Source organism: Bufo gargarizans, chromosome 9, assembly GCF_014858855.1.
Source record: "Bufo gargarizans isolate SCDJY-AF-19 chromosome 9, ASM1485885v1, whole genome shotgun sequence".
Classification (NCBI taxonomy): Eukaryota; Metazoa; Chordata; class Amphibia; order Anura; family Bufonidae; genus Bufo; species Bufo gargarizans.
Genome location: NC_058088.1, coordinates 109,235,326 through 109,251,907, shown reverse-complemented (window position 1 = coordinate 109,251,907; position 16,582 = coordinate 109,235,326). Strand labels below are relative to the sequence as shown.

General features: G+C 47.2%; 1 protein-coding gene across 1 annotated transcript in view; it reads left to right on the top strand.

Moving 5' to 3' along the window:
• The window catches only part of ABCB7 (ATP binding cassette subfamily B member 7), a 121,703-nt gene that overhangs the window by 75,805 nt on the left and 29,316 nt on the right, over positions 1–16,582 (top strand). The window contains exons 6-7 of the mRNA XM_044305168.1: positions 12,498–12,766; positions 15,174–15,262. Coding sequence (XP_044161103.1) covers positions 12,498–12,766; positions 15,174–15,262 — 358 coding nt within the window. The remainder of the gene's footprint in view (positions 1–12,497; positions 12,767–15,173; positions 15,263–16,582) is intronic.

The window sequence follows — 16,582 nt, the reverse complement described above, 5'->3', positions numbered from 1 at the left end:
ATTGGGTTTAAAGAAAAAAAATATAGTCTAAACATTCTACGCAAACAGAATTCGAGCAGAGCCTAAGGCTGGACACTCATGTTAGATAGTCGGCCAACAGCTATTCCTCCTGACTATTGCATGTGTTCTAGATAGTAAAAGGAGAATAAGCCGCTGCCAAACACCTCTGGCAGCAAAGTGTCTTTCTTGAGAACAAAGGATCACAATTTAACCGCCTGGCCCTTTCCCTTGCCACCTTCCACTGGGGAGAAGTAGGCACACCACTATACATTGCATTCGGAATGTCTTCAGACCTTTTGAATTTTTTCACATCTGTCCTGCATGCATCTTCACTACATCCCCTTAATAAAAAAAAAAGAAAACAGAATTTTAGAAATGTTTGCAAATTTATTAAAAAGGAAAAACTAAAAGTTTACATGCACATAAGTATTCAAATTCTTTGCCATGACACTTGAAATTTCTATTGATCATCTTTAAAACAAGACATAACATGAATAAATCGCGAGTTACAGCAATTAGAAATGAAGAAGAATGATAGCTGCAGGTATATGCTGCTTTCACTGAGACCTATCTCTAAGGGCTCTAACTTGTTATATATTTCAGATTTCTCGCCCAATTCCTTGGGGGACACAGGAACTCTTGGGTATAGCTTATCTCCATAGGAGGCGTGACACTAAGTAAAAGACTGTTAAGCCCCTCCTCCAGCAGCTATACCCTCAGCCTGGAGAGAGAGACTTCCAGTTTTTTGCTTAGTGTCAAGGAGGCAAGACACCCTCTGCACTGCAGAGTTGTCTTTGTGAAGATTTTTTGATTTTTTACTTTTTTATTTTATTTTCACTTGATTTTTTTCACAGGGACAACAGAGTCGCAGCAGACTTCTCTGTTTTCCCAGGGTTGAGCTGCGCCAGGGCCGGTTATCCGCCCTGCTGCCTCCCCCACAGAAGAAAAGGAGGACCAGGGCAGCTCATGCTCCCCTGCATCCCGCCAGCACTGGGTCGCCCACCTGCAAGCCCCTCTCCAGCTACTGTCACTTCTGTGCCAGTGGCTGAAGGGGCGGCCCCAGCTGGATGGACAAGAGGGTGAAGACATCACATGGTGAGGTGGCTAGTGCAGCCATTCCGCTCCCCCGCTCCCCCTCCCTCCCTCCCTCCCTCCCTCTCCCTTCCTTGTGACTTCCTCCCCTCCGCTCTGTCTGTACTCCGTTCTGCTGACCTTGTTGCTCCGACTCTGGGGCGGCCTGTCGGCGGTGCCTTAATGTTACTTGTCAGTACTAGCGGCGCTCATGGGAGGGTTGTTAGGAGCGGCCGGGTCTTGTGATCGCCGTTCGCGCAGGGCCGCTATTCTACAGGCCCCTGTCTTTTCGGCTCCTGCCTTTCGCTTCGCTGCGGCGTGGGACATGTGGTGATTGGATGCGCGGATTGAATCGCGCGCGCGCGCGAAATTGTGTTCGGCGGGGGGCGGAGTTTTTTTCGTTGCCGCGTCCTGCTGGTTTTCAGTCAGGGGCCGGATGTTCTTCTTCCCGCGCCTCACTGGTCCCGCCTCCTCTCGTGCCTGCGTGATTCTGTGATCCTCACTTCAGAACGGACCACTGCTTGCCGCCGCTGATCTGCTGCTGCTGCCGCTGCCGTTCTGCTCCTCTGTGACCTGGTAGGACTGTTGACCCTTTCCTCCACTGCAGCCCCCTGGCCTGGACGCAGTTTTTTTCCACCAACATGTCTGACCCCTTAGTGCCTGCGGGACCCTGGTATCATACCTGCACCGCATGTAAGGCGCCCCTTCCTCAAGGGCAGCCTGACCCGCATTGTTCGCTTTGCAAAGACCCATCGCAGGGTCCGCCGTCTGTTGTGTCACCCCCTGGCCTGTTGGATCCCCCTGACTGGGCTAGATCCCTCTCCCAGGCTGTGGTTAGTCTCACTAGCGTTGTGGGCCGACTTGCAGATGTGTTGCCCTTGTCGCAGCCGGATGATTCCCCTGCTGGGCCCTCCGGGTCCGCTGTCCTGGCCGACCCGTCTGAGTCTCTCTCTGCAGGCGATTCCTCCAGAGTCCGCCAATCCCAGAAGCGGTCTAGGGCGGATCACCGGTCATCCTCGGATGCCTCGGTATCCCCCCCAAGGGTGCGTTCTCAGTCGGGCCCTTCCTCCTTGCAGGATTTGCCCTCTGAAGGGGAGCTGGTTGATTCCGATTGGGATATGGATTCGGCGCTGCCTTCAAAGCTGGCTTCCGCTGTGGGCCACCTCATAAACAGTATCCGTGATACCTTTAAAATTCGCGATGATCCTCCTGATCCTGAGAAAACCAGTGTTTCCTTTTTTCGCCAGAAGCAGGCTTCAGCGGTCTTTCCTCTCCATGCTGACTTTTCGTCAGTGGTTTCTAAGGCCTGGGCCCGTCCTGATGCACGGTTTACCCCGCCAAAAAAGTTAGATGTTTGTTATCCGTTTCCGGCGGATTGCATCACAAACTGGGCGTCTCCTCCTAAGGTCGACCCCCCTGTGGCCCGTTTGTCCAAGAGCACGGCTATTCCCGTCGCAGATGGTTCTTCCTTACAATCCACTGAAGATCGTCGTATAGAGGCCCTTACAAAGGGTGTCTTTTCGGCCTCCGGATCCGCGCTTAGGCCAGTCTTTGCTTCCGCTTGGGCGGGTAAGGCGGTTTCAGAATGGGCATCTCAGCTGGATCTGGAGCTTGAATCTGACGTCCCTATTCAAGACCTCCGTGCCCTGGCTCAACTTATCGTTCAGGCTGGAAAATTTGTATGTGAAGCATCCCTGGATGCAGGGGCTCTTATTGCCCGTTCGTCTGCTCTGGCCGTGGCGGCTAGGAGAGAGCTTTGGTTAAAGGTTTGGTCGGCGGACGCCGCGTCAAAGCGGTCTCTTACTAGCCTTCCTTTCTCTGGTGCTCGTTTGTTCGGAACCCGTTTGGATGAAATCATCTCGGAAGCCACGGGGGGGAAGAGTACCCATCTTCCCCAATCCAAGGCTAGGAGCTCCACTCGTGGTCGTCCCACCTTCTCCCGTTTCAGGTCTTCTCGTAGGGCTTCCGCTCCTCGCTCCGCCTCTGGTCCGTCCGCTAACCCTGTCCAGGACAGGCGTAAGAAACCCTTTTTTCGGACCCAGCCCTCCTGGCGCAAATCTCAACCTGCTCGCGCTCCCGCGACCAAGCAGCCCCCCGCCTGAAGGTGCGCCCCCACCCACCCGGGTGGGGGGACGTCTCCTCCTGTTCAGGGACTTCTGGCAGGCGCACGTCTCCGACGCCTGGGCTCTCGAGGTTGTGTCTTCCGGATACAAACTCGAGCTTGCGTCCCTTCCCCCAGTTCGGTTCTTTCGCTCTCGGGTTCCCCGGGATTCCCGAGGGGCGGCCGATTTCTTTGCTGCCGTTCGGACTCTTCTAGACAAAGGGGTCATCATCCCGGTTCCTATGGGAGACAGGTTCAAGGGGTTCTATTCGAACCTTTTTGTGGTCCCCAAGAAGGAGGGTTCGGTGCGACCCATTCTGGATCTGAAACGGCTGAACCGATTCCTTCGTCTTCAGCGGTTCCGGATGGAGTCTCTCAGGTCGGTGGTGGCCTCTCTGGAACAGGGGGAGTTCCTGGCCTCCATCGACATCCAGGACGCCTACCTTCACATTCCAATCGCACGGTGTCATCAGTGCTTTCTGCGTTTTGCAGTGGGGTCCGAACACTACCAGTTCGTTGCCCTTCCCTTCGGGCTGGCGACGGCCCCTCGTGTTTTCACGAAGGTCCTGGCCCCGGTCCTCGCCTTACTTCGCTCCAGGGGAGTTTTTCTGCTTCCATATCTGGACGATCTCCTAATCAAGGCGCCTTCTCTGTCACTGACTTCAGCCAGCGTGGATCTCTCGCTGCAGACCTTGCGCCAGTTTGGTTGGGTTATCAACCTACCCAAATCCTCTCTTGTTCCTTCCCGGCAATTGGTCTTTCTGGGGATGCTGCTGGATACCGATTCTGCGGTGGTTCGTCTTCCGTTGGAGAAGCGCCTGCTCCTCCATCGGTCGGTTCGGAGCCTTCTGTCCCACCGCCGTCCTTCTTTCCGGTTCAGCATGCGGGTCCTGGGTCAGATGGTGTCCTGCTTCGAGGCGATTCCTTACGCGCAGTACCACTCTTTCCCCTTTCCCCCCAGGTTCGCTCCTCTCTCCTCTGGTGGCTGCGGACCCCTCTTCAGGGGAAGTCCTTCCTGCCATTGACTTGGCTGGTGATTACCACCGATGCCAGTCTGCGGGGTTGGGGGGGAGTGTTTCCTCCCCGGTCCGTCCAGGGCACTTGGTCTCCGTCGGAGTCCAGACTGCCGATCAATGTTCTGGAGCTGAGACCCATTCTTTTCTCGCTCCGACACTGGACTTCGTTGCTGCAGGGTCGCCCTGTTCGGGTCCAGTCGGACAATGCCACGGCTGTGGCGTACATAAATCACCAGGGGGGCACTCGCAGCGCGGCGGCGATGAGGGAGGTGTCTCTGATCCTTCGCTGGGCGGAGGTTCATGTTCCGGCCCTTTCGGCCATTTACATTCCGGGGGTGGACAATTGGGCGGCGGATTTCCTCAGTCGGACGACGATCGACCCGGGGGAGTGGTCTCTGCACCCCGACGTCTTCGAGTCTCTTTGTCTCCGTTGGGGTCGTCCGGACGTGGATCTCATGGCCTCCAGATTCAACCACAAACTTCCCATCTACGTGGCCAGGGCCAAAGATCCGGACGCTTACGGCGCGGACGCGCTCGTCCTCCCCTGGACGGAGTTTTCGCTCCTCTACGTGTTTCCGCCCCTGCCTCTTCTTCCGCGGGTCCTTCGGAAGATTGCGGCGGAAGGCACGCCAGCAATCCTAATCGCCCCGGACTGGCCGCGTCGTCCGTGGTACGCCGACCTTATGTTGCTTCTGGCAGACGCTCCCTTGCCTCTGCCTCTCAGAGAAGACCTCCTCTCTCAGGGGCCGATCTTCCACCAGCATTTAGGGTCGCTACGTTTGACGGCGTGGCTATTGAAACCGCGGTCCTGACGCGGCGGGGGTTTTCGGCTGACGTGGTCCGTACCATGATTCGTGCACGGAAACCGGCCTCGGCCAGGATTTATTATCGTACCTGGCGGGCCTATTTGGCTTTCTGTGAGGCCTTGGGGACTCCCCCTCTGAGGTTTTCCCTTCCTACGGTCTTGTCTTTTTTGCAATCTGGTCTGGTTCTGGGCTTGGGTCTCAGTACCCTGAAGGGTCAGATTTCGGCTCTTTCGGTTCTTTTTCAGCGTCCGCTGGCTCCGCTCGGTCCGGTTAAGACCTTTCTTCAGGGGGTTGCTCATTGTGCTCCCCCCTATCGCCCTCCTGTTCCTGCTTGGGATCTAAACATTGTGTTGGTGGCTCTCCAATCTTCCCCTTTCGAGCCTCTGCGCAAGGTTTCCCCTCGCTTGTTGTCTTGCAAAGTTTTCTTTCTCGTCGCTATCACGTCTCTTCGGCGTGTGTCTGAGTTGGCGGCTCTTTCTTGCGTGGAGCCCTTCTTGGTTTTTCACCAGGACAAGGTGGTTCTCCGTCCTGTTCCGGAATTTCTTCCGAAGGTGGTGTCCGCCTTTCACCTGAATGAGGATATTGTCCTTCCTTCTCTGTGGCCGACCCCGTCGCATCCCCGGGAGCGGGAGCTTCACCGTCTGGATGTTGTTCGGGCTCTCAGGATCTACCTGGATGTGACCAGACCCTTTCGGCGTACGGATTCTCTGTTTGTGGTTCCGGAGGGTCCGCGCAGGGGGCTGGCGGCGTCTAAGGTGGTTGTTGCCCGCTTTCTCAAGATGGCTATTGTTGAGGCTTACCGTGCTCGGGGCAGGGATCCGCCCTTTGGTGTTACCGCTCATTCTACCAGAGCGGTCGGGGCTTCCTGGGCTCAGCGTAATCGTGCCTCGGCTGAACAACTGTGCAAGGCGGCCACCTGGTCTTCTTTGCACACGTTTACCAAGTTTTACAGGGTGAACACTTATGCCTCGGCGGATGCTGCTTTGGGCCGCTTGGTCTTGCAGGCGGCGGTGCCTTAATGTTTACGGTGCCTGGTTCGCTTTTGATTGTGGTCCCTCCCTGTTTGTGGACTGCTTTTGAACGTCCCAAGAGTTCCTGTGTCCCCCAAGGAATTGGGCGAGAAAACGAGATTTTTGTATAACTTACCAGTAAAATCTCTTTCTCGCTCTTCCTTGGGGGACACAGCGCCCGCCCATTATTTTTTTGTTGGCCTTCGGGTGTTTTTTTCGGACTTGTTGGTATTGGTTTGGTTACTCCTTGCCTTTGTCTTGCACTACTTGGGCACATAACTGGAAGTCTCTCTCTCCAGGCTGAGGGTATAGCTGCTGGAGGAGGGGCTTAACAGTCTTTTACTTAGTGTCACGCCTCCTATGGAGATAAGCTATACCCAAGAGTTCCTGTGTCCCCCAAGGAAGAGCGAGAAAGAGATTTTACTGGTAAGTTATACAAAAATCTCGTTTTTGCCACAATCTTGGTCTTGTTTTAAAGATGAGATTATCACCTGACTTGAATCTATAGCTGTTAGGCCTCTTTTACACGAACGATACAGATTGTATCAGGATCTGTTCAGCAAAAAATTGATGGTTTTGCATGCAAGTTCAGTCGGTTTTGTCTGCGATTACATCCAGTGTGTGTTTTTCTATGCGAATCCAGTCAGTTTTAATACGTGGAGAAAAAATGTTCAACAATCTACATCTCCTAGCAACCTTCAGTGAAAACACATAGCATCTCCATGCCTTCATGTTTTATGATGTTGCCCCATTCACGTCTATGGAGCCAGGACTGCGGGAAAAACGCACAATATAGAACTTGTTGTTCTTTTGTTCCTGAACGCAGAAATGATGCGTGAAAAAAACACTACTCATGTACACAGACCTATTGAAATCTGTTTGTCAGGATACATTCCGGATGCTATGTGCACTACACGCATTGCATCCGTATGGAAAACTCGCTTGTCCGAAAGAGCCCTTACACAGCCTGAGATCCAGCCATCAGTAGCAAGGACTTCTGAGGTACGTGTTCGGCTACTAAATTGGATGCATGACATAGGTCCCTGCAGCGAAAGAGTTACATTCCGCTGTGGGGGAGCAGGCATAATGTAATTACTTATCTAAGCAACTTTGTCATTCAGGAGGCGGGGAAGCTGGAAGGCAACTAGATGACCAAAACCTCTGATATATCGTAGGCTGGGTTCAAATAACGTTTTCCCTACATTTAACATATATATGTTTAAAAAAAAAGATACAAGAGTGTAGTACACTACACTTTTCCATCCTGCAGAGTCCAGTAAAATAACTTATATATTAACCCCAGGCCATTTTTTGCAAATCTGACGTGTCATTTTATGTGGTAATAACTTTAAAACGCTTTTTACTTATACAGGTCATTCTGAGATTGTTTTCTTGTCACATATCGTACTTGATGACAGTGGTAAAAAGAAGTAAAAAAAAAAAACATTTTTATTTCTAAAAAAAAAATACCAAATTTACCAAAAATTTGGAAAAATTTCCAAATTTAAATTTCTCCACTTTGGAAGCAAATCTTGAATTTTTTTGTAAAATTTCCCAAACCCACTTTTTAAAGACCAGTTCATTTCTGAAGTCACTTTGTGAGGCTTGCATAATAGAAACCACCCCAAAATGACCCCATTTTAGAAACTACACCCCTCATGGTATGCAAAACTGATTTTACAAACTTTGTTAACCCTTTAGGTGTTCCACAAGAATTAATGGAAAATGGAGATGAAATTTCAGAATTTCACTTTTTGGGCAGATTTTACACTTTAATCCAAAGCAAGTGTTAACGGCCAAACAAAACTCAATATTTATTACCCCGATTCTGCGGTTTACAGAAACACCCCACATGTGATCGTGAAAACTGCTGTACGGGCACACCGCAGGGCGCAGTAGGAAAGGAACGCCATATGGTTTTTGAAATGCAAATTTAGCTGAACTGGTTTTTAGATGCCATGTCCCATTTGAAGCCCCCCTGATGCACCCCTACAGTAGAAACCTAAAAAAGTGACCACATTTTGGAAACTACGGGATAAGATTTTTGGTTGCTCTATATTACACTTTTTGTGAGGCCAGGTAACAAGAAATAGCTGTTTTGGCACAGTTTTTGTTATTTACAACATTCATCTGACAGGTTAGATCATGTGGTATTTTTATAGAGCAGGTTATCACGGACGCGACAATACCAAATATGACAACTTTTTTGGTTGTTATATTTTTTTGGGCGATTGTCTTTGGTAGGGGCTAATTTTGTGCGCGATGAGGTGATGGTTTTATTGATACCATTTTGTGGGATATACGCCTTTTTGATCGCTTGGTGTTGCACTTTTTGTGATTTAAGGTGACAAAAATTGCTTTTTTACACAGTTAAAAAAAAAAAAATTGACAGGGTGGATCATGTGATATATTTATAGAGCCGGTCATTACGGACACGGCCATGCCGAATATGTGTGGGTTTTATTTAGTTTTTTCAGTTTTTTATTATAAAATAAGGGGAGAGTTTCTTTTGTTTTTTTTACTTTATTAATTATATTACTTTATTAATTTTATTAAAAACACTTTTTTTAAAAAAAAATTATCTTTATTTATGATGTTCACTTTTGGGGGTCTGTATTGTAATGCATCTGTATTGTAATGCATTGCCTGATCGTGTACTACAGTGAGTAGTACACAAACAGGTTGCCTAGGAGACCCAGCCTGAGGCTGGATCTCCTCTGCATCCGTAGAAGGCAGTTCCCGATGCGATGCAAGGCATTGGGCAGCCTCTGCATGGCATGACGCAGCAGCGTGGGGACTCGATGCGATCACTCACCCGACACAAACCCCTTCTATGTCGTGGTCAGCGCAGACCGCGGCATAGAAGGGGTTAATCCGCCGGCATTGGCTTTTACAGCGATGCCGGCGGATACAGCAGGGGCCTGGCTACCACGGACTGCCAGGCCCCATTCCGGTGCCCGCGCGATCACGATGACATACTATTATGTCAAATTGCGGGAATGCAGTGGTTCCATGACATAGTAGTACGTCATAGATTGGGAAGGGGTTAACATATACGTTTTTTATAATTTACAATGGAAGTCTATGATAACAGATATGCTGCTGCATCCATCCGAGGAATCCTTTTAACGAGTACACGTTTTGTATATGTTAAAGGGATTGTCCGGGCTTTTAACATTGATGACCTATCCTCAGGATAGGTCGTCGGCATCAGATCAGCCGGGGTTCTACTACCGGCACCCCTACCGATCAGCTGTATGAGGAGACGCGCGTGCCATTTACCTTCTCTCTTCCTGTCTGCTGCGATCTATGATCTTTGCCATAGACAGCAGTGGTGAGAAGGAAGAGAGACGTTAGACGGCACATGCGCACAATGTCTCCTCATACAGCTGATAGGCGAGGATGCCGGACCCCGCAGATCTGATATTGATGCCTTATCCTGAGGATAGGTCATCAATATTAAAAGCCGGGACAACCCCTTTAAATGTAAGACAAAAATGTGATGTGGACCCAGCCTTATAAAAGTTTTTTTCTTGCTCTGGGCATGATATGCTGGGAAGCATATAGACTTTACTAGATCGATAGATCTGGAATAAGGCATAGCTGTTAATCTTGTGTTCACATATGGATCTTCCAGTTTAGTAATTTACCATGTTTCTTTGTGCAAATTATTTTTTCTTTCGTTCAGAAAATGTATTCACAGTACATGTGGACAATGTAGGACTATGGAGGGGGAAAGCCTGCTGTTTCTCTTGCGTATTAAGTCTCAACAAGCGCCTTTCTCCCCACTTTAAAAGCACTTGGCTAACAAACACAAAATAGAAGTGCAAAATCAACAAATTGTTAATCCTTTGCCGCTTAATGTGTTCTCCCGTTCTGGCGCTTTCTTTCATGACTATAATTATTAGATTGGATTGGCAGGGTTGCCATCGCCTTGCTCTTTATTTTACATTAAGGAGACATTTTTTGCTAGATTTTTTATTTTATAATCAGATTAGTTTGTTTGTATTAATGTTTGTTGTTTCATATTCTTTAAAATGCCTTTCCCTTTTGCTCTCGCTTGAAGGGGCTGTGTCTGCTGGACCCCAGTAGGAGCCGTTGTTTTTCTGTTTAGATGCACCCCTTCCCACAGTTCTGGCCCTTCTCTTGCTTTGTCGCAGTGCATGGATAATGTTGGCAGCAGCTTCATACTGGGCCCTTATATTTCAAAACTTAGTAAAGTGTCAGTATTCTCTGTGGTCACTACAGTAAGCGATTATTTTTTCCAGTGGTTAGGCATATTAAAGTGGATGCTCCATTGTGTTTTATGTAGGTATTAACATTGCTTTTATTTAGTTTCCAGGAGGAAATAAGGTACCATGTGGAGGAGCCATATGGTAGCATGCAGAGTGCCTATGAGTGTGTACACATAGTGTGCAGGAGGCTGCTTGTCTCACTCGGAGCAGGAAATCTCCGCATGGCCCGCTTGCCTGTATTCACTACCTCTTGATGAGTATACAGACTTAGGCTACATTCACACAGGCGTTTTTAGAACCAATCTAGGTCTATGTGGCTATTCGCATCGTTTTTTTTTTGTTTGTTTTTTAAAAGGATGTCATATTTTTGGCCATTTTCATTGCCAGCTGGCCCCATTTTAACAGCCGTGTAGGCAGCAGTGTACCTGTCTAATGCCATTTAAAAACATGTTAAAGTGCCTTTCAGTGGTATATACTTACATTATATATAACTTTCAATATATATCCTTACCTTATACACTGGAACACACTGACACTCGCTCTGCATTGGAGAGAACTGGAAGGACCGGATACTCCCCCCTATTGAGGGCCTTTTTATATTAGGGGAAAACAGTTTTATATACAGGGGGCTTTTATATACAGGGTGGCACTATTGAGGGGTATTTTACATACAGGGGGTACTTATATATCCTGGGTCTACTTTGGGGGAATTCTAGACACTGAGGGCACTACAGGGGGGCTATTATAGATACTGCAGACACTGTGGGTGTACAGAGGGCACTGCAGGGGTTGGGTTGCTTAATTTTTTTTAAAAAAAATTCTGCCATTTTTCATGGCCACAATATACAGGTGCAAAACGGCTACTAAAAATTGACAAACCGCCATAAAATAGATGCATTTTTAATGGCCATTTTTTATCACTGTTGTTTGAATGCAGCCTAAAGAAACTGGAAGTGGCTATTTCTTGCTTGTGACAGGGCATAATCTAATTCATGTATAAAACAGCAAGGGGTAGCTTTCTATGGACACCAGGAATCAGCCTGGGTCAGCAATGTAAACTAACCTGAATAGAAAACAGGCTAGGAGCACATTGTTGGTATACTGAATGCCTGCCCTGGTATAAAATATACTGTTCTAGTATATTAGTCTTCAAGTCTATACACGGTATATAGCTACTCTGCAGGGGAAATGTAGGGAAGGCTGCCTGTGTAATACATGGGCAGGCAGGATCCACCAGAACTAGACCTGGCTGCAGGGGCCCCATGTGCTGTATGGATCTCTTGATGAGATGGCCGCTTTACAGTCAGTGCAGAAACCTCTCGCGCCCTGTTGCAGTCCCGTGAGCCCCAGTTTTTGGTGTAGCTGAATTTCTCTGCCATCTACTCTATTAAAACCTGATCTATGGCAGCTGCAGAACACAAATGTTTTCTTTCCTGTGACATTCTCCTTCCAGATATATTTCTAACTTCTATCAGATCACATCTCACTTATGCTCATCCACTATACACACACCAAGGTATTTTAGTCTTTGATCACAAGGGGTTTGATGTGCGACCCTTTCACCCTTCCGTCTTCTCTACTCTGAATCTTCGCTCTTTTCAAGTCTTTCTGGACAACATGGAAGGTGGTAATGAGCATTTTCCCCTTTTCTTTCCTAAACAAGAAGCCGGGTTTTGTCCAAGTTCATTAATACAGTTTGTATGACATTTATATACAGTTTGTAAAAAAATGTTTCCATCTTAAGAAAGGGTTCTCTCAGAGCGAAATATGAAATATTCTAATTTGCATGTGTTATGGTGCATGGAGATTACAGAGCTGAAGGTAGTCCTCGTGCTGCCATATGGTACCCATGTATGACTCTCCCATTATGGGGATTTTCTTTCCTAGAAGCGATCCTGCTAGGCAAGAATACCTCTGTAGAACGGCAGGGTGTCACGCAAATGTGAGACATACAGAGTTACAGTGGGGCCCCCTTGACTGCTCAGATTGTGCGAATCTTTGAGAGACCCTTGGGCCATAATTTTAACATTTTGCTGAGAAGTTGTTTCAAAAGAGACAATAAGATACATCAAGTTCAGTCTTTACAAATCAAATCATTAAGGCTTCGTTCACATCACCGTACAGCCTTTTCATTCAGAACGGAAAGGACGGAGAAGGCACATAACGGAGCCCTTAGGACCCCATAGACTATAATGGGGTCCGTTATGTTTACACGAAAGGTCCTCTTTAACCTGTGTCTGTATTGTTTTTGCTTCTAGATGGTGCATCTAGAGCCGGGGCAGCCCTCTTCAATGAATTAAGGAATGCAGTGTTTGGGAAAGTGGCCCAAAACTCCATCAGGAGAATAGCAAAGAACGTCTTCTTACATCTGCACAACCTGGACCTGAGCTTCCACCTGAGCAGACAAACTGGAGCACTGTCTAAAGCCATCGACCGTGGGACAAGAGGCATTAGCTTTGTGCTCAGTGCACTGGTGTTTAATCTGGGACCCACAATGTTTGAAGTGCTCCTTGTTAGCAGCATCTTGGTAAGTGTGGAAAACTAAGAGAGGCCGCTAATGTTTTTTTTTTTTCTCAGAAACCTTTTAAAAATGTTCTGATAAAATCAGCTAGAATGAGCACTGCAGTGTAATCCTGAGGGCGATGGGAGTGCCACTGAGCAGCTATATGTCATAACATTTGAAGAATACCCCTTTAACAACCAGCAATATACACAAGTCATGTCTGTTACAACCACCTTGAGTTGTCAAACCTCTTATTTCTCATAAACAGTAATATAGTCTGATACTACGGAGATCTCCTGTCAGTCCATTTCTGATCAGCCAAATGGATACATCTACTCTACAAAGTGTATCCTGTTTGAACTAAAGACACGTTTTAATCCTTTTATCATTTTATGTGTGGCATAGTTTGTTTGTATATAAAAAAATTGAAAAAAAAAAACACAATCTTAACGAAAACCAAGTTTATATTTAAACGGGTTGTCCGGGTTCAGAGCTGAACCCGGACATACCCTTATTTTCACCCCGGCAGCCCCCCTGAGCCTAGCATCGGAGCATCTCATGCTCCGATGTGCTCCCGTGCCCTGCGCTAGATCGCGCAGAACACAGGCTCTTGTGTTTTCAATAACACACTGCCGGGCGGTAACTTCCGCCCGGCAGTGTGTTCCGTGACGTCACCGGCTCTGAGGGGCGGGCTTTAGCTCTGCCCTAGCCGTTTTACTGGCTAGGGCAGAGCCAAATCCCGCCCATCAGTGCCGGTGATGTCACCGGGGTTCCTGTCAGCCCCATAGAGAGCCCCGGTACGTCACCGGAACTCAGAAAAATGCCTTTGCCCTGTGCAATTTAGCGCAGGGCAAAGGAGAGCATCGGAGCATGAACTGCTCCGATGCTCATGTCAGGGGGGCTGCCTGGGTGAAAATGGAGGTATGTCCAGGTTCAGCTCTGAACCTGGACAACCCCTTTAACTATGACTGTAAAGGAATGGAAGGAGTTTGGAGCTCTATATGGAATCAACAAAACTTTTGACCTACTGTAAAGCAAAATGTTTTTATGAAGTTTTCCTACTCCTAATTATAGATACATTCTTTAAAGGGGTTATCGAGGAGTAAGGTTACTTTCACACTAGCGTTAGAGTTTTCCGGTACTCAGTTCCGTCATAGAGGCTCAATACCGGGGGGAAAAAAAGCATCAGTTTTGTACTAATACATTCTGAATGGAAAGCAATCTGTTCAGTATGCATCAGGATGTCCTTCATCCCGTCCCTTTTACAGTATTTGGCCGGAGGAAATACTGCAGCATGCTACAGTATTTTCTCCAGCCAAAATTACGAAACACTTGCTGGATTGAATTTCCATTGAAATGTATTAATGCCGGTACCAAGTGTTCGGGAAATTGCCGTATTTCTGAGTCCAGTTTTCCCTGTCTGCGCATGCGTAGACCTTTAAAAGTGTGAAAAAAATTAAATACCTGATCCGTTTTTCCAGACAAAACCGGAGAGACGGATCCGGTATTTTACTGCATTTGTCAGACTGATCCGGAAATAAATGATATCCAATTGCATACGGATTTCCAGATCTGGCAGGCAGTTCTGGCAACAGAACTGCCTGCCGGATTCTTCTAAAGCTAGTGTGAAAGTACCCCAAGACCTCCTAGAATGGCTGACCCACAGTGTAGATCATACTTACCCCCGCTGCTGGGTTCAGTGTCTGACACTCCCGGGCCAGCTCTTCCTCTCTCTGACATCAACATCTGTCGATAGGGGGACATGTGACTACCGTAGCGATAACCTGTTCCTCTTGCATCACGTGACTAGTTGTGTATGAGGATGTATGTGGATATTTCCCCCTTCCTCTCACCTTACCGTACAGGACATCACATGCCTCTTATTTCCACTGCTCTCTGGCTTTCCCCATCCCTCGCTGCCTCTAGAGGAATTGTGTTTCTCGTGCTGGGCAGCAGAATCTGCAGTAAGCAACAGAATAGTAGAACCATGTCAAGTAGCGGAGCTTTTTTGTGTGTAAAGACAGGGAGTAATTACAGCTCTAAATTGCAACTTAAACGGGTTGTGCAAGAATGGGACTGGTTTGGCAAATCCCCATCATTCAGCCAGAACTGCAACGGGAAGGTGACTTACCTGATTCCGGGCGCTGCGAGCTCCCTGCTCCTTCTCCTCCAGGCCTGCAATACTCCGCTGGGCTCCATCGATGTCAACATCCAGTTTGACATCGCCGCAACAAGCGATGTCATCCATATTTTTTGCTGTCAGGATACGTGTTCCAAGGTATAATCAGGTTGAGGCATCTATTTCTCTGCTGACAATGAGTTATAAAATGTACAAAATTGAAATTTACTTGTCTTCTCACATAATTGTGAAGCCAGATTAAACCTATTTACATGTTTGGATCACATCATTATTTTTTTTTATTTTTTTCAGTATTACAAATGTGGAGCTAATTTTGCACTTGTAACATTGGGAACCCTTGGAGGCTACGCAGCGTTCACCATTGGAATCACACAGTGGAGGTAATAACTAGGGACACTACAGTCTCACCACTTACATTGACTGCTGAGCCTTTACGTCCTTGGGAGGTGAAACATTACAGAACAGACAAAAGAATAGTTTATACACTGAGTAACATGTCATAACCTATTGCACCCTGTTTGATTTTGTCTTATGAAGCTGGAAAAAAAACTGCTATATACTGCGGTAATGAGTTGTGCTATATGTAGCTGCACTGCTGTCTGTTGGACAGTGTCTTAGTGTGTTACGCTTTCCTGATTTATAGACTGTGCATGCTTAAAGGGAACCTGTCACCAGTTTTATGGTGTCCTAACTAAGGGCAACATAAATAAGTGACTGATTCTCTTAGCAAAATGCTGGGTCACTTTCTTTAATTGACCCAGTCAATCTGCCAACATCTTGTATTGAAAAGCTCCAGCTGATAATGATGAGTCATGAATATTTATGAGCTCCTGACTCTCCCCGCCCACCTGCTGCTGAATGACAGTTTGTTTCCATAGGAATCCGCAGCAGGTGGGCGGGGGAGTGGCTATAGCTCTGAATTAAATATACGCTGGACTCGATGACCTCACGCTGGACTCGAATCAGCTCATTAGCATGCGGCATCTTTGTGTGTATATTATGAGGTAACCATCTGTCACACCAGTAAGTGAACACATCTAAGGCACTTTTTAGTAGTTAATGATTGTATATAATTAGTTTGATTATAATCAAATATCCACATGACAGGTTCCCTTTAAAGCCTGTTACCAGCAGGGGCACAGCCTGTCGGATCCGTAACTACAGTGTACATCCGTGAGCTGCCGGAAGTCCGCTGGCCCCATTCACTATAGATATGGTCACAGCAAGACAAATATGCCGAGAGGCAGCCGGACAAATACCGCTGCGAGTAACGCCAGTGTGAAAGTAGCCTTACTCACATACATAACTGCAGGGCCGTTATTGCTTTTGTCTATAATATTTGCTAATGAGCATGCTACCTGAAATGTTAATATAAATTTGGCTAATACATTAAATGTATGCTTCGTTCTGGTAAATGGAAGCTTGTCTTGCAGAAATCTAACCCCCCCCCTTGCAGCTATGTTGACTTAAAAATTTAAAGGATATGGGTCTCAGATTGTGGTGTGCCAAAAATAAAACATGCTTTTATTTAACAAAAGTTCTAAAAAAAAAATTAAAATATATATACATTTGGTGTCAGTAGACTCATACTAAATAATATAAAGTTAAAAGGATTGCCCAAAATAATTTAAATCTCAAACAAGCCCTGTAATAGCCTCAAATAGAAAATCATGTCATACTGATCCCATTCCTAGTGCTGC